At 45.0% G+C, this 18,611-nt stretch overlaps 1 protein-coding gene across 1 annotated transcript in view; it reads left to right on the top strand.

Annotated features, from left to right (window-relative positions):
* The first annotated feature begins 14,584 nt into the window (after positions 1 to 14,584).
* The window catches only part of ARHGAP20 (Rho GTPase activating protein 20), a 56,671-nt gene continuing 52,644 nt past the window's right edge, over positions 14,585 to 18,611 (top strand). The window contains exon 1 of the mRNA XM_059466239.1: positions 14,585 to 14,683. Within this exon, the coding sequence (XP_059322222.1) occupies positions 14,585 to 14,683 (99 nt within the window). The remainder of the gene's footprint in view (positions 14,684 to 18,611) is intronic.

The raw sequence follows: 18,611 nt of genomic DNA, 5'->3' as shown, positions 1-18,611 counted from the left end.
ACTTGAGACTCCCATTACTGCAGTGCTTGTGAGATGCTTTATTACCAGAATACTTGATGACTTGACTCTTTCTGAATACTAGCCAAGACAATGCATCAGAAGGTGCATGGATTTTCACAGCTTCTACCCATTCAGCTGCATTTTATGAATTAGGCTGTATTTTAGCAAGTTTTTTAACTAAAGTGATGTTCAGAATCTGCAACATTTTAAAGCTTGGCTTGTTTGAGATGGTTTTTTACATTTTTAATAATGAATTTAGTGAGACAGATTTCTCTCAAACTTGAGCCTGATTACCCCCAATTATTTATCCTACCTTGGACATTGTCCCTTCCATTTTCAGCTGGGCACCACTGTTTCCCATTTGGCTGCCTCTGATGGTACCATGTGAGCTGAGCTAATTTATCCAAGTGCTATGATTTCAGAAAATAGTATTGAGTTAATTTAGAGGCTGACTCAGCAGTTTTCTGAGGATAACTTTATTTAGAGACAGGATCTGAATTGTCCATCCCTGAGGTATTGAAAAGTTGCATCTCTTTCACAGGTGGCTCGTTGCACATCCCAGCCAAGCCCAAAGTCTGCCTGTCCAGGCATGTGGCATCGTCATCAGTGTCACATCTGGCTTCTCTGAAAGTGCAGCAGACTCAGTCGAAAATATTTCTGGGACAAACTTACAAAAATGCTGATCTGAAGATAGTTGTTAACCTTGCCCTCAGGACAACCGACGTAAAATCATGGTTTAGAACTTGTGTGTAGCAAAAATCCCACAATGAGGAAAAGAAACAAACTGTCTCTGTCCTGACATTTGCTATGATTATTGCTGCAATGCTCTACAACACGGCTCTCACCTTTCCATACCAAGTGGATGCCACAAACTCTAAATCAAGTAACATTAGCTCTAACATTTTGGCTATTATAGTAGCAGACCAAAAGATTTATATTTTGCTCAACATAAAATAGTTACAGCTTGTCTCTGCTGAGGAGAAAGTCACAAGTGGAATTTGGTGTCATTAAAACAATTTCTTTCTCCTTAAAACAAACCCTGTTTGTTATGGTGATTTAGCTCAACCTATCTCTTGTCCTTACCACCTGCTGCTTAGAGATGCCTAGTCAGCTTTTGGCTGGCAAAATAAACTTCTCTAGCAAGTCCCACCAGTGTTCTCATTCTATCAAGGCAAAAATAGACTCTATATGAAGAAATTCAACTTCAGACATATCAGAAATTTGAGCCACCCACCCCCTTCCAAACAACAAGTTCCTTTTTACATTATATACTGAATACACATCTTTCATTTCCTCAAGGAAATATATCTGTAATATTTCCAAAGGCAAAAAATGTATACACATATACATCTTCAGGCTTATAGAAACCTGAAACTCCAATGTATTAACTTGTCCTTGTCAGTTCTCTATCACGTGTATATGAGCTAATTTTGAAGCCTGCTCTCATTGCAGTCAGTAATAACCTATGCAGAGGTAGCAGAGTACACCCACAGTAATCACAGAATCTGCAAAGAGAAAATTCTTTAGTAGAGATAATATATTTAAACCTCAGGAACCTCCATGCTTATGTACTCTACATTTTCAGAGATGTAAATATACCTAAGAAGGGACAGAAGGGTATAAAGGTTGAAAATGGAGTTACCAAATTTGGACAAGTCTTTCCCAATGTGTCAACATCCAAATGCTTCCTGCTTGTCACCCTTTTTCCCTTCTTGTAGGGGATATGTGAAAATAACTGAAAGAATGGAAGTAAATGGGAAAACAGAGAGAAACCAGTGCAACAAATCTCTCCCAAATCTCTCACACATGCCCCCTTCTCACATCCCATGCATTGTGTTCTCAAATTGGCCAAGACTTGGTTTACTGATTAAAAGCTACGCCTCTCTGCTAAATGGTGATGAGCCATGGTGTGGTGGTAAACCAGCTCTGTGTATAGAAAGTTCTTGAAATCATTACTGTGTTGGCATCCTTCATGCATTTTACAAGTATTAGGTCTGCAATGCAAGTTATGAGAGAAATCTTTTTTTGTTTGTAAAGTAGTAAACATCTGGGGGAAAGGATAACCTTCTCACTGAGAACTAATGACAAAATAAACAAACAGCCTAAACCACATGGAAAAATAACACAGCTCCCTTGCATATGTGCTCTACATTATAGGAAGTCTAAATGCATAAAAAATGATTGGTCAGGTATGAAACAAATGTGTGTATGTACCTCCCTTTCCTCCACATTAATACAACACTAAGATTGAAAATATGATCATGAAACATCAACAGAGCAGCGGAATTATGTGCAATAAGCCACATGTGTTTCTAAATGAAAGATCTTGCCAAACAGTCTTGATTACATTTTATGATGGTGTTTTACTATCACTGGACAAAAGCAATGACGTAAAGGAAACATTCTGGGATTTTAGGGAGGCAAATGATAGGGTATCTCACACCAAAGAATAATAATCAAAACTGGCCTGGAAATGAACATTGTCACATGGATTAAAAACTGGCTGGAAAGCTACAAACACAAAGCTATGAGGCATAACAAAACACTTAGTAGAAAAGCCTCATGATCAGCCAACCTTCAATTCCTTTTGCAGAAAAGCAGGACAGGCTAACAGCCAGGATCAGTGGTAGCCAACCTGCAGGTCAGGGAAATGTACAGAACAAAGTCTCTGGCCTCCAGCCTGCTTTCTGCTGCCAGCTAGCCTCAAAGTCCTCCAGACACAGGCAGCATGTGAGAACCACTGAGAACAAATGACTAATGCTAGCAGTTATTCAGAAAGATGAACAAACAACAAACAAAGGTGAAACAAGGGAAAACAATTTGGTTTGCGCCTGGGAAAATATCCCTTGCTGTAGGTAACTGTAGAAGGCAAAGGGGGAGAAGTAATATTGTGGCAAGAAAACTTAAACTTTGAGATCAGACAAATGAAGAGTTCTTGGAGGTTTTTGGATACCACCATCCTTGTCATCCCTCATGCAGGGCAGCTAAGACAGAGATGACTTTTTATCAGCCACAATTGCTCATCTGAGCTGCACTTCAATTCTCATTTTACTTTTATTGCCATCCTCTGAAATTTTCTACAGTATTGTGGGAGTATTTTGCTCCAGTAACTCTATGGTCCCACTCATAAATGAACATTACAACTTTATTGGTAAGCATCATATGAAAATGCTGACCACAGCTGATATAATGCTCCAGTTTACAGGGACTGTGTAAAATTGCAGTGCTTTATGCAGAGAGCTGAGTGGTTTGTGGGCCAAGAAAGCTCCTGGTTCAGATTAATTCCTACTTGAGAAGAGCAACTGCTAGTAGACAAAATTATATTTACTCCAAATTGATCAATATACAGGCCAGAAAGAAAAAAACTTTTATAATGAAAATCCTTCCATAATGTGATTTAGGTATTAATTTAGCAGCAGAGTATTATTATTCCCTAACATGGTATTTATTTTACTGACAGATTTTATAGTATTCAAAGCCCTGAGTAAAAGAAGGAGCTCTCAGTGATGACTGTTAGCTTTCTGGTGTGACTGTCTGGAAGAGCAAACCATTTGTTATCCCCATTGCCATGCTCATAGCTCATTACCTAACACTCTTAGGACAATTATACTTCCATCCATATATGCTCACTAGGCAGTAAAGCAGCCAAAGCCACAGTCAAGCTCACCTTATTTCCTGCAGTCTTTAAGACATGGAGCTTGAAGAAATACCTTTTTGGGTTGGGTGAATAGCAGCTGGAGGCAGAGCTGAAAACACTAATCCTCTTTGCTGAGTGCCATTCGGTCTATAGCGAGAAATGCAAGGTAGCCATCCCAGAGCAGGGGGGATGGATGCAAGGGGGGACAAGGATGGAGCATGCTAGTGGGGGGAAATACCACCAACAGCACCCTGTTTTCAGAGGGTTTGAGAGAGGAAGAGACAGACAGCTGCAATATTCTGGAATATCTCTGTCATGTTAATGAGTCTGTAAATGACATGAATCTGCTGGATAGAGTGACGGGCTGTGGTTTAAGAGACTGGTTTTTATGTCACAACTTCAAGAGCTGGCATTATAGCTTCAGGTCCAGACTTAAGAGGCACAGGGGCAGCTCCTAAGCCCTGTGTGCCACCCCACCAGTTCACAAAGCACCCACCACATTTCCCAGCAAAGCCCTGCAAGGCTGTAGCACAGCTTTGCATCAGAGCGCTGGCCTCCTCCCTTGCCCAGCTCTGGGAAGGGGTCTTAAATGAAAGGCATCTTTCAGGGGGAGTAAAAAGCTTTTCACACTGCTGGGGTGGTCTGGAGGGGCTGGCAGCAGATGGGAAGCAGCAGGGCTGTGGTGCTTTGGGATCCACATGGTGGAGCAGCCAGGGCTCCGGAATTTGCAGAGTAAACTATGCAGGAGGTGCAATGCGGGGCTTTTGTTTTTCTGCCTATGGAAACTTCTGAAACAAAGAGAAAGGGAGAGCTCTTGCACTGATGTTATTCCAGGAGTTTCCACTGATAACACTGATGATTTGCAGCCACATATCAACCTCCTTTCTGCACCAGCTCCTCCTCAGACACAGCGCTACCCCAGAGGTTTCATTAACATCAGATCACAAACCCCTGTTAAAGAAATATGATTTATGAGCATCTTGACTGTGAATGCAGAGGTGGAGGTTTCCTGGACTGTTTTTAATGGGTTTGCATTCAGGTGCAGGAGAAGGAAAGGTAAGCTAGAAAAGGCTTGGAATGTTGATGAATTTGTGGGTGAAATAACCTTCCTCTAGCAGCTTTTTACCTTTCCTCACCAATCCAGTGAGGTAACTGTAAAATTAGGGTATTCAAAGAAAATTGCAAAGCATTAAAAAAAGCACAAAGCCAGAATATATTGTAGAATGAGTGATCATGTGATATCCATGTCATCTCAACCTTTTGAAACCAGCAGAATTGTCCTGGGGACATAAAAATATGTGTCATAATGTCATACTGCAAAACACTGGAAATCCTGCAAAACCTAGAGTGCACATTTTTACACATTTTAATTTCAGTTCAATTGAAATGGACTTTTTGCTGCCTTGGTTACTGAAATTGGCCTGGTAAGCACAAGACTCGGCCAAACCCCATAATTCACTCATTTTTCTTGACAGGCCTCTCAGGATCAACAGTTTCCACTGACCTGTAAGTCTTCAAGCCAAGAGCAAATTTCTTCAGTGCAGAAATTAATCTGTGAACCTTGAACAGCAGGAGAATCAAACTGTGATATAGTCCTGTGATAACTACTTCAGATTTCTTTTTAATAAATGCCATATTTATTAATTTAATAAATAAGTAAATAAGTGCTCTCCTTGACAATAATTTTAAGCTGTTTTTTTAAATTTCTTTTTTATTTTCATGATCAAGTACACATCCCCACAGGCAACTATGCTTTGACAACTGCAAATACATAAGATGTGAAGCTGGTAGGCTTTCCATGCTGCCATGTTCCATGAAGATGGTCCAGGAGCATCTGACAGTGATTATCTGTGCTGCATGCTTTATTTTCTCAGGAATGACATTAGCTTATATCCCAGTTACAGTAAAATAATTATAAGGTGTTTCTGTATTGAAGTTGTGTGCAAAATGTAATGCGTGGCACTGCTGCATTGCTGATGCTGCCCAGCCCCATGTCAGAGAGCTCCCTTGAGAGAAAACTCCCTGTGAGAACTAGATCATCTAAGTGCAACATTTAAAAAGAGTCATGGGGGAAAAAAGCCATGCTCCTTGAAGAAAATCATGACTTTCAGTGAAGTAATTTTAAAATGCAACACCCCTGATGCCCCCTCTCTCTGCATGTGGCATTTCTTGACTCAGAGCTCCGTGGCTGCCAGCTCTGGGCCTCTTCTGCCTCCCCATCTCCCTCCACCCCTTCCAGTCCTCTCTGCTGTTACTCTGGCCCAGATCCTCTGCATTCACGGCAATGAACATTTTCACTCTTCCAGCTTTCTGAAGAATCCTTCTTCCAAAATGTGTTAACCATTTTTTCATATTTTGGTTTCCCTACTTTAGGTTTAATATTTAACAAAGTTTATGAAACAGTCTTTTGTTTTGAAGGATCTGGCATTTATGGTGGAGACACTGAAACCCAATGACCTTTAGGGTCCCTCCCAACCCAAACCATTCTATGGTTCTATGATAACAGTAACAAAGCTTTCTTTTTCCTCAAGCTGGAATCCTAAAATAATTCAAGCCCACTATTGTTCTGCAGCTTAGCTTTCCACCCAAATGTGTGCACCTCAGTAGCAATAAACTTTCTGTTAATTTGAAAGCAATAACCATTTAGCTTTGATTTGTAACCCGGGCCCATGTCCTGCTGATTCAGGAGAAATGCTGGGTCACAGCTTTCATATTGAGAAAGAAGCGTGATAGGAATATCTGCTGGAATCTCGTCTAAACTTGAACTATCCAAATATTTTAATAGCTTTGTGGATATTTTCTGAGTTCAACAGTTATAATGTCACTTAAGAAATGTAAAATTAATGTATTTTACTTTGCTAAATGGCTTTCCATATCATGGAGAATAAGAAAAATTTTTTGTAAAATATTAAGTATGGACTGCCAACCTCCCCATACCTCTCCCCACAGCTACACCTGTCTTCAGTTAATAAAAAAGCAGGGAAACATTTGGGTTGGAAGTGGGGTGTGAAAGGAAGAGAAACATGTGCACATCATCCTTACAAACAAAACACATCCTGCTTTGGAAATGATGATTTAGAAAGGAAACGTATCAAAACGGAAAGAATTCAGAAAACAAGATGGATTGGAGGATCAGGAATCATGGACTGCAAGGAAAGCTGGAGGATTTGGTATTGTTTAGTCTAGAAATAAGGGTTGTGGGGACATAGTGTCCAAATATGTAGAAGGTAGCTCTAAGGAAGAAAGAATAAACCCTGTTCATATCCCCTGGGGTTAGGACATGTTGTCATAGGCTTAACTGAGGAGGAGATGGTTTCACCAGGGAAAATAGTTCCCAGCTGAGGTGACAACAAAGAGACAGGCTCACAAGGGAGGCTGCACATCCTCATCACCCCTCACTTATAAGAACAAGTGATTGAGAAAAGACCGAGGGAAAGCTGCCTGATGATGAGGTTAAGTGATCTTCTTAAGTCCTTCCTAAGTCTGCTTCTTAAAATTACCACGTTGGAGTTGGGAGGAGCTCGGCTACACTCTGAAACCATTAGTTTTTTTGTTTAAACATTAGGATGCTCTAAGTAGCAGCTGTGAGGCAGAGTGACTGTGGTAGGAGCCTGGCAGAGATTTTGAGCACTCCTCTGCCTTGCTCCTGCTGGCCTCCCCTTTCTAGAAATTACATCCTCTTACATTGCAGTGAAAGTCAAATTCCATTTGGAGGTTGACGGTCCTCATTGTCCATATCAGACAGAAGATCCAGGGATTTCAGCCCTCAGTGTATTTGGTTTGTGTGGCAAGGTTTTGGTATTGTGTGTGTGGAGGCTATGGGGGTGGCCTCTGTGAGAAGCTGCCAGAAGCTTCCCCCGTTTCCAACAGAACCAATGCCAGCTCCATTCAGACCCACCACTGGCCAAGGATGAGCCCATCAGTGACAGAGAAGAGCAATGGAGTGGCTTTGTAAGCACTTAGCATCCAACCAGGGTCAACCTACCCCACTTTTGTATCAGACCATTTAATCTCTAAAATGCTGGGGCTGCTGTTATGGCTGAGAAAAGCAGGAGAGCAAAGACCCTGCTCAATGGAATGCAGTGAAGTCTGGGCTCCCACCTTGGCTTACAGAGGCTGAAGATATGTGCATCAGCTTATATGGAGGAATTCAACACTCTTTAAGAAAAATAGAGCTTCCTTTTGGATCCCAAGTGAGTGGGAGGATGTCTAGTTCATTTTTTATTCATCTGAATCACTTTTGAAAGCATCCTAGTCTTGCAGTGAAACATTTTGCAGTGCGTTATGAAAGGACAACTAAAAATCTTGTCCACCTTTTTTTTTAATGTCTGTCATTCTCAGAGTGGCAATCCTACAAGCTATTAGTAAAAGGGAGTCCTCTATGGTGAACGGAAAATAGTAAATCCAGGGTGGGATCAGAAGTACAATACAATCCATCAGCACGTTAAAAACACAAACTGACAAAAAATACAGCCCTCAGGGTTCTTAAACACACTCACAGTAAAAACTGTCTGGGTTATGAATTAGAGACAGAGAAAGTGATGCCTGAAATGGATACAGAGCAAGGAAGATAAGGTGACAATTTTTATGGATGAGTGTATATTACACTCGAAAGGGTCCCCTGTCCATGGGAGCTTCCTTCATGTTTCCTGAAGAGCCAATGTCAACAGTCAACTTTCTGCTTGCAGTAAATTTAAGTCCCATCAGCCATAAAACAAAGATGCCCTATTCTTAGTGCAACCTCAACAACTTCCCGTTCTAGTCACTATAAATGTTTCTGTTACGAATGTATAATTCTCACCAGTCCCTTATATGCCAACCTGACTCATGTTACCTAATTTATCACTCTGTGCCTCAAAGCACTGAAGTGGGGATTTGGCTGTCTATGTGGCCAGTGCTTTGTGGAGCTCCAGGGAGTCTGTTGGCAACACCTGGCTGTAACACAAAAAACAGTGCAGGTTATTTATGACCTGTATGCTGATAACTATGTTTCTCAACTGCAATTTTGGGACAAGCATCTGAAAACACCTTCCCCCAGCAAAGTTTAGGTGATAGAATGTCTTTTCTCAAGAATATGTTGAATATGAATAGAAACAAACCCTGATGTTGAGTATCACTGTGAATGCTGAGGACCGTAGGTTTTCCAGGACTCAGGGAGTGTAATGGGATCACTGAGATTCAGTAAGGCTCAAGCTTATACTGAAGAGTTGTGCGTTCTGCCCATATCTGAACACTTAGTAGATGTTTGCTAAGGTCAGCCTCCTTTGTCTCAATGGAACCTACCTTTTGTACTCAGGATTAAGCTGTGGTTCCATTTCTGTGCGTTCCCACCACTACCCACCTACCAGAGAGCAAAGTTAAACAGCTCCAGGCACAAGTGCTCAGATTAAGTTTGGAAATGTTGCACACAAAGGGAAGAGATTAGGCCTTATCTTAAATGAAATGCTATCCTTTCATGTCTGATACTTAGCTCTCCTGAGGTCCTTGTGGATGTATTTCCCGTTTCTGACTTTCAACTTTGCCTCGCAATTTGCAATTGAAAGACTGAGCACTGGACCAAGACACTAAGAAAATCTTCAGTGCAGAGAAACCAAAAATAAACAATCTTATGACTGTATTAGTGTGAATGAAAGAAATAAGGCATAAAAAAGAGAAGGAAGATATAGGAAAAACAGGGAAAATGTGCATGGTAGGAAAATTCAAATGTCACTTGCTTCTGGGAGGTGTTAATATTGGGCCATATACACACTGAGATACTTATGCCAGCCATCTTTGCTCACAAGCATAGTACTGGTTCAACTACACTGATTAAAAAACCAAACTTAATTAAATCAGAGCAATGTTTGCATGCAGGAAGCATGCAGCCCTTCAAAGGCAAATTTCCCTTTGATGTGCTGGACTGAATTTCACAGAGCATAAGGCTGAAGGGAATATTAAGAATTGGTAGAATCGTTGGCTGGTTCATCCATAAGGCTGGGACATAAAAGTCTTCCCTGGGCATTAGATGTAGCCATGGGAGGATGGCCCTAGATGGCCCTAGATGGTGATCCCATGTGGAGCACCCAAGCTCAGACTCTCCCTGTACTGTGCTGTGCCTGTTCCTACAGCTGAGATGTCAGCTGAGCTCCCCATTCAGCTCCACACTCATCCCTGCTGCTGGAACACACCCCATGCTGCAAACTTGGACTCCACATTCACGTGGGATCACCTGTACTTCTGGGATAGAGAGAGCAGGAAGGTCTCTATTTATTTGACAAGCCTTGGCAGAACAGCCCAAGCGAGGTGTTTCCCAGCCCTTAAGGAGCCTTGAGGCAGAGCATCTGGCACAAAAGGCCCTGTAAACTTTACTGCTTGGGAAGGGACAGGATGGGGTGCTTCCTGTTAACGTGATACTATCTGCACAAAACATTAATAACTGCTGTGGCCTGAATCCCAGGGCGTTCATGAATTCCACTTAGCAGCTACTCACATTGCATTTAGCAGTTTTATTAGCAGTTTGCTATCAAAACAGAAGGGCAGAGCTTGGTACCCGGGACACCTTCTACCCAAACCCTCTGAGACCAGAGCACAGAGGATGCTCTCAGGTCACCACAACTTTTTGGGAAAGGAGCAGCAATAAACACCATGAAGATGAGCAATGAAGGATTCACACTGTAGGGCAAATACCTGCCTCTAAAAGCTCCTGTGCTGAGTTCCAGCATCCATTCCATTCATCCTGTGTTCTTCTCCAAGTTTTCATTTCAGCTCAGCTTTTCTCCATCTGAGTAGCTCCAATCTGTCCAGGATATGGTCCTATTTTAAGCTGTTCACAATGCACGAGCAGCACAAGATTCTAGGTACTGGGATATTAAAACAGAAAGTCATTGCATCAGATCTCATTGAAATACAACTGCCCCTGGAGATTCCAATTCAGATCAACTTCATGTCTTTAATTGCATGGGGCACTTGTGTGGTTCATAAAATTAGTGTTCAGGCAACTGTGCCCTTTTGGGGCAGATTTGATAGAACCATGGGTTTTTAGTGCAGGTTAAGTACTGTTCATTCATTTATAGCCGCACATAGTTCCTCAGATATCATCATTTTCTTGGAAGGGAATGTCTGCTAGTGCTAATGTGCTTGGAAAGCTCATAAAACCCAGAGGTAGCAGCAGCCTGTGCATCTTGCATTTGCTGACAGTTCACTGTGGGTTTCTCTGATGTGGCAGATTTACAGGGGTCATATTTCCACCTGGATGAGCTTGACCATAAATAATTCTCCCATCTTGTGTACAAACGTGATTTTCCTACAACACCCATATATTTCTCTGTCCCAATTCTCCCCCTGTCTCTCTGGTATTTTTCTTCAAACCACACCGTGGTCAAGGCAACAGAAAGAAAATCTTTTTATTAACATGCATGTTATTTTCTGAGCCTTCTATGACTTTTTTGAGGGGGGTAGGGCTCAAGCAGGATTTTAGCTGGTGGTGATAATGGTGCAGTTTAAGGCTGATTAGGTGCAATTATACACCTTGTCTTTTCATTGTTCAGACCAACTCCGGCCAGAAATCCCCAGGCTCATGTTAAAACCCTGATAGCACGAGGAGCAGCACCTAGTAGGTGCCCCACAGCCTGGGCAATGTCGCAGTGTGCCTGCTTTGCGCTGTGGGGTGGCTTAGGCAGCAAGAGCCCTGTCCTCATGCCTGGCCTCACACCAGCCCATGCGGGATTTTCATCATCCTTGGACAAACACTGAGGGAGAGCTGGGTGATTTTCCCACTGGGAATCTCTTCACAGAGGAAGGTTAACCATCAGGCAGGGGCAGTTCTGGGAATTCTGCACAGGCTGCAATTGCATCCTGTCCCCAGCCTTGATCATGCCCTCAATTTTCAAAGTTCTCTCAAATCCAAATGAAATCCAAATGAAAACCAAAAAAAGTCCTGATCTGCCAGAAAGAAACTCTTGGTTAAACTCTGAACAGTCTTTAGGGAAAGCCTATTTTTCCTGTTTCCCATTTTTGGCTGTTCTTAGCAGGTTCATTTACTTTTACCCTTTGAGATTAATCACGGTAAGGCACGAGATCCACTTGCTGCTCATGTCACACAGGGCAAGGAGCTCCAGGCTGCCTGTAGATTGCTCCTGTAGTCTGCATGCTTCCTCCTGGTCATTTCTGCTCCAGCAAGGGAGGCTTGTAAAGCCCTCCCAGTCACTCCTGCCCGTTCACACCTCCTGCTCCAAACTTCCTGTCCACTTTTCTGCCAGAGGAGGTTAAGGAAAGGTGTGGAAACATTGGATGCACAGAAGAACTGAAGCTAACAAAAACACGTTGTCTGTATGTTTGCATATGTAAATATATTTGTGCTTCAAAGAGAAGAAAGCTTCTCCATCTTGGTCACAAAACAGCAAGATTTTGATCTATTTGCCTCTGTGAGAAGGTGAAAGTCAATATTCAATGAAGACTGTGGGAAATGTGCTCATGGTAGTAGATAAAAGAACACCTCTGTGCACGTGCAAGCATTTTGGAAAGCTTATGCAACATTTCCTTTTCAAATAAACAGATACATACAGCCCTGTTTCCAAAATGTCACCGAGAATATCACTTGCAAATGTTTTTGGAAAGGAGGTTGCCAAATTGCTAAATATATTCTGTGCTTAGAATAGGCATTTTGTACTGTTTCCTTTCTACCCTGATAAATCTTTTCTAAGCCCTCCCACAGAAACTCAAAGACCTGCCTGGGGACAGCATCCCGCTGCGTTGGGTGCTTGTCCCCAGGTGTAGAGCTGGGTGCTGTGCCAGGGGAGGCCCATGGCCCTGCTCATGTCCACCTTGGTGCCAACCCCTCGCAGCACCGGCACCGTGGAGGAGCATGAAGGAGGAGAAGCAGGGACATGACCAAAGGGGTGGGAGTGGAAGGGCAGGAGAAGCTGTGAGAGCACCAGCACAAGCTCTGCACTGCATGGGGATGGTGCTCCCAGCTGGCCTGTGCCAAGGCCCAGAGGGGCAGAAACCAGCTGACATCATGGCTTTCAGAGACTCACGCTTTAAAAATTCAGAAGGCTTTTTAATATACTAGTCTGCCTCAGTGATGAATGGCCATCTGTCTGTAAATTAGTACAGATAGCAAGAATGCATCATTTCAGGGTTTTTACACTTCAGCTGAAAGACCTTACACATGCAAAGAGGAAATGGTGCAACTCATGACATGTTAGCACACACACTGCATACAGACCTCTGCCCTACCCATCCACTGCTTTCCCAGGGATATCAGGGACAGCCTGCTGGGCTTTCTGGAATCAGACAGTGTCCTCCAAGAGCTATTTCCTGTGGTCACAGGCATCTATGATTTTCTTTTTATTGGTCAGTTGTACAGTAGGGAGAAAAAGTCAGGTCAGATCCACGAAACCCCAGTGCTTCTGAGGAGGCAGAAGAACTCATACTGCATTCCAGACTTAAATATTTAATCTTTCCTTACTTACATGATTCCACTGACTCACAAAAATAAGGGCACAAGGAGAGGGCAGATCTCAACATCAATCTCAACAAAGAGATCACTGAAGCACTATTACATTGACATGCTGAGCCTAAATAATGCATCCAGGGTAGCCACATAACATGGAACCAAATTCATCATTTACGACTATTTTAGTCATATATGGCAAGAGCCACCGCCACCAAGCTGCAGAAGCAGCACATTCATTCGTGCTTCCAGGAGGAGAACCAGATTGGGTTCTCCAGATGTAAAGTAATCTTGTTAAAACTGAATCTCTTCCCAATCCAATTCACCACGGGGATGTAAAAATTCATCTTGCAGAAGGAAAGCAGTGAAATGCTGCACATGAGATGGTAGGGTCTCTGCTTTTCCTTTTGTGATCAACGTGGGAGAAAATGCATTTAGAGTCTATAACAGCTAGAAAGGCTGGAGATAAAAATATCCCTCACAACACGTAGGAAGGGTTGAAAAGAACCTCCTGGGTGATCAGGAGTAGCCCCTCACTGCTGAAGACACCACATTTAATGAAGGTATACAATAATGGACGGCTGTATCAAACCACCACCATTTGGAGCGCTACACCTTCTGCTCCTGGCTGGCAGGGATCCTCCTCCCCTTCGGATCAGTACGATCAGTACGCTTTCTTCCCTTCACCAGCTGAGATTAATTTATAGCCTACTTACAACCATTTGTTCTTGAGCCAACACCATCCATTAGTGGAACTAGCGGTCCCTCCTCCTTATTGCTCACGGCTTCCCAGAGCACGATGGCATCCCCTTGGCGATGGCATCCCCTTGGCACTGGGAGCGCACTGGGAGCCTCTGGTGCCGTGGTCGCCGGGACCCCCAGAGCTGCCCCCAGCCCACTGCTCGCTCCTCAGACGGGAGGGCTCAGGGGAGAGCCATGCCTGGCGCTGAACCGGCTGTGCAGGGACATACGGGGCACCACAGTTCTGGCAGCACCCGCGCCACTCCTCCCGGGACCGCACAGCAGCTCCCGGTGCTCTGAGCCCGCACCGCCCACCACAGCGCCCTGTGCCCACAACACCCGCGCCACTTCGGGCACCGTGCAGCGCGCCCCCAGCGCTGTGACCCCCGCCATGCCCCGCAGAGCTGTGTCCCTGTCACACCCGTCCCGTTCCCGGGATCCCTCAGCTCCCGGCTCGCCGCCGTCCCCGCGCGCCCCCGGCCCCGCAGCGCGCGCAGGCGCGGGACGCGAGCGCGCGCACCGCCGCCCACCGCCGTCCCCGTCCGCCCGCGCCCCCCGGAGGCCGCGCATGCGCGCCTCCGCCCTGCCGCTGCGGGACCCCCCTGCCCGGAGCGGGCCCGGCGCGGCGGAGGGGGCGTGGCCTGCGAGGGCGTGTCCATCGGGGGCGTGTCCCGCGCGCGGGGGGCGTGGCGCGGCGCGGCGCGCCCTGTCCATGGTGCGGGCGGCGGCGGCGCGGGTGTCCCCGCGGCGGGAGCGCGGCGGCGCGGGGCTGTATGGACGTGATGTCCCCGCAACAGGAGCACCTCGGCCCGGCCCGCTCGTCCTCGGTGAGCGGCGAGACCAGGGGCTTCGCCGCCGCCGACAGCAAGAAGGTGAGGCCGCCCCCGGAGACCGCACGGGAAAGCGCCCCCCGGTCCTCGCCCGTGTCCCGGAGCTTCCCGCGGCGGGCACCGCCGGTCAGCGCGGCCACACCGCGCGCTCCGCCGCGCCATCTCCCCGCGTCCTGTACGCCGCCGTCGGAACCGGGCTCGGGGGAGCCGCTGGCGGAGCCGGGGCTGTCGGCGGGAAGGGTTCGTGCTCCCCGGGGAGCCGGTAGTGCGGCGGTGCCCGGTGACCGGTGGATAACCGGGCACCTCGGGGGTGGCTGCACGCAGGTCCCGGCAGCACGGGGAGGCTGCTCCGGGTGTCCGGGGTAGGTCCGGAGCGCCGCTGCTCAGCTGTCCCGGGCAGCTCGGAAGGGTTTGCCGGGTGCTGTGCGGTGCGGGCACGGGGCCTGGCTGCAGGGATCTCCCAGGCAGCTGGCGCGGAGGGTGCTGCTGCACGGATGTGCGGGACCGATAAAAGGGTTTGCTACATGGATCTCGTGGGGAAACCTAAAGGACGTTTTGCTGGATGTATTTCTGGAGGTTTTGCTCGGTGGATATCGGAGCTGGGGAATGGTTTGCAGAGCGGTTATCCAGGGGATCGAGGAGGGATCGGCTGCATGTGTGCCTGGAGAGGGCGAGGGAAGGGTTTGTTGGAGATGAGGGTGTTTGGTGGCTGCTCTCGCACGTGCTTTGTGCAAGAGGAATATAAGAAGCTCCCTGAAGAAGCACCTTGTGCACGGTGTATACAATTGGTAGCAGAGGAATCTCATCCCGTCTTCAACACTGGTTGTAAAATCTGTTTGATGTCTCAGATTGTTTTTCAGCATTTGACACAATCAAGTGCAAAATGCTGTCTTCTGCATACAGCCAAGCACTTGTTTCTGCCTTTTACTTAGCTGTAACGAGCTGTGATAACCAGATTCTTCCTGCTGTATAAAACAGAAATTCTCTTTTTCTCTAGGGTTTAGCAAGTGCTGAAATGTTTTTCTATCCAAAGTAGAGCTGGTACCTTGCTGCCTTGCAGATTTTGCTTCACAATGACATTTAAATCTATTCACTGCCTTGTCTTTAGAGGTGCACTTCAGACCACTGCCAAATAGGCTGGCAGGATTAGAATGACTGGCCAGGTTTCAGTGTCTCTTAGTAAATCTGTCCACCTGGTGACAATTTAGGATGGTAGTAAAGTCTGAGCTTGTGTCCAACGCTGTGGCTGAGCAGTCCCTGGGATTTTGCTGGCCGTGGCACAGCAGTGCTGATGGGTCTCTTTGGACTGGGAGGTGATGCTGTGTGTTTCCATGGATTGTGTCCCACCAAGCCACATAGCCACAAGTCCAGCCTGACTGCAGCCCTGGGGACCTCTTCTTATGGCAGCTGCTGTCAGTGGTGGAATGGTTGCCTGGAGAGAGTTTTGCCACGATTTCTACTACACTTAAAGTACTGCAGTTAATACCTGATTGGTTTCTGAACTGGGCATGTGATACACCTACACAAGGTGGTGGAGTACCTTCTGCTGCCCAGCTGGGCAAAATGATGGAGCAGATACTCACTCTTTCCAAGTGCTGTGATCTAATTTCAGATGGCTACATGTGCAGCTTTGATTTTTATCAAACATTTATTTCATTTTTGCTGAAGACAGAACACCTTGTACCTTCCAACCTGGCAGAGCCCTGATGCTAGGCACCCAGCTGAAATGAGAAGTTATGTTCGAGTACTGCGAAGATGAACGCTTTTATCGTGCAAGTTCCACTTCATTATTCAGCATTCTGAGGACAAATATTAATGGTAGCACTTGTGTTTCCCATTCCTGCTCCAGAGAGCCCACAGTCGAAGGAATGCAGACCTTGTTTTTGCCAACGCTGACAAGAGAGCAGGGATATTACTTTTTACGGATCTTGGCAGCCCTTTTGGAATTCCTCAGCGTGGAGGCACATGCAGCGGGGGTACAGATGGAGATCCTCCTGTGGAGAAGCAGCTTGAGACCCTGGCTGGGCCCTGCAGCATATGGCAGCTTTGTACACCGTGCACAACCAGCATAGGCAGCCACCAACATCCAGCCAGCAGCCCAGCTGCTTGTCCACAGTTGTGGTGCTTCCTTGAGACGCTAGCATGTCACCTCTTTGTGTCTCTCTGGGGAAGAAGATTCCTGCCTTTATCCGTGTACAGGAAGGGAGTACTCCTAATTTTGCCTGAAGCTGAATCTCAGTGACAGTTCAAATATTTCTTTTACTGTTTGGGTCCTTTGGACTCTATATACGCCTCTTTGTTGTCTTCTACTCAGTGCCAATGCATCATTTTTTCACAACATGGAAAATCTTTTTTGGTAACAGGGATCTTACCTTGTTTGTATTGGTTGCATTCAGTGAAATGGAAGAATGTGTTAGCAAGAAATCAGTTTTGATGCTGGTGACACAACATGTCAATTAAACAATTTTGTTGCAAATATGTATTTAACAACACTGTTTTGCTTTCTGGCAAAAGCTACCTCTAAATATGTGATGCTAGTCGACCACTGAGCCTTTCTCCCTTTTTATTATTGTGACTATGTTTGCTCAGATTAGCTGAGATTTGCTGCATTGTTCTGTGGTTTCTGAACTCCTACTTCATCTTCCACTTGGCTGTCAAAACCAAGCTGAAGGATCACGTGCTTGATCACACCACAGAACCAGAACAGGGACAGAAAATGTCTAGGGCTTTTTTCATGTATTTTATGTGACCATTTAAACTAATATCCTGGAAACGTTTCTGTGCCTGTTCTTGGCATGCAAAATAATTTGCACTGCTAACCTACCTCACAGTCTGTGGGAGGTTCTCTCTGTTAAATGCTTACAACACTCTGCTAAAAGGTGACATTGAAGTGCAGTGTTTTAGTTAATGCTTTTGGAAAATTCTGGGCTAGTTTCCCTCCTTTACTGGACTTACTGGAGTCACTGGAGTCACCATGTGTGATTGACCTACAGAGAAGTTTTGTATTGACGGTTTAGCTTAGAAACCAATACCAATAAATTGATGCAACTGAAGTGGATTGCAGTAGCATGAGTAAAAGTGATTATACTGATAGAGCTTATTTCTACAAATTTGTCAAAACAAACCATGCAGCAGAGATGTCTTTTATGCCAATGTAACTGTGTCAGCAGTAGCAGCTGGGTCATTTAACCATATTTATAATTTCCTGGTGTTTCACTTCTCTCTTCTCAGAGGGGCTAGATTCCAACCAACCCTGAATATTTTATGCAGAACAATATCTGGTAGCTCAAGGAGTCAGTCCTAGGATTTTTGCTGCATCCTTGAAGATTTCAAGTAAATTCTTATAATGTTTTGGAGGCTCAGCAATTAATATTTACATCTACAAAGTGTGCAAAAAATTAACCATTTTGAATACTAATCAAAGTAGCATTTATGGTTTGAGACTTGAAATCTGGCAATTCCATCACTGTAAATACGTGTTTCTTTGTGATTCTGGTCACAAATGCAGCAACAGTTTACTGGCAGGGAAAAGAGAGTTCTAGTGTTCCTCAACAGTGTATTAAATGGACAAATTCAAGCAAATTAATGGCATTGGAAGAGTAATAATTCATAATCTTCATCCCTTGTTTTACTCTGAAAAGATGAATCAAGTATGTATTTGCCATTATATTGTATGATACCTTGATCTCATGCCAAGAGATTTATCTTTTTTAAGATAAATCTCCTTAAGCAGGGATTTCTTCTTCCTGCAAGATTCTGTCCTGGCTGAGGATGTGGTGGGTTGTTTCTAAAATCACACCTGGTAGTGCTGGAAATTTCAGACACATAGAAACACTTCTGGCATTATTTAGTGAAGTGATGAACAATTCCTATCATCCTGCAGATATATCCTGGAGCTATTTTGTCTCTGATGAGGACTGAAAAAGCTCCTACTTTAATGAAATCACCTGCAAAGTGGGTCATTAGGTTA

The sequence above is a fragment of the Ammospiza nelsoni genome, chromosome 2, assembly GCF_027579445.1.
Source record: "Ammospiza nelsoni isolate bAmmNel1 chromosome 2, bAmmNel1.pri, whole genome shotgun sequence".
NCBI classification, from domain to species: Eukaryota; Metazoa; Chordata; class Aves; order Passeriformes; family Passerellidae; genus Ammospiza; species Ammospiza nelsoni.
This window is presented reverse-complemented; position numbering and strand designations above follow the sequence as displayed.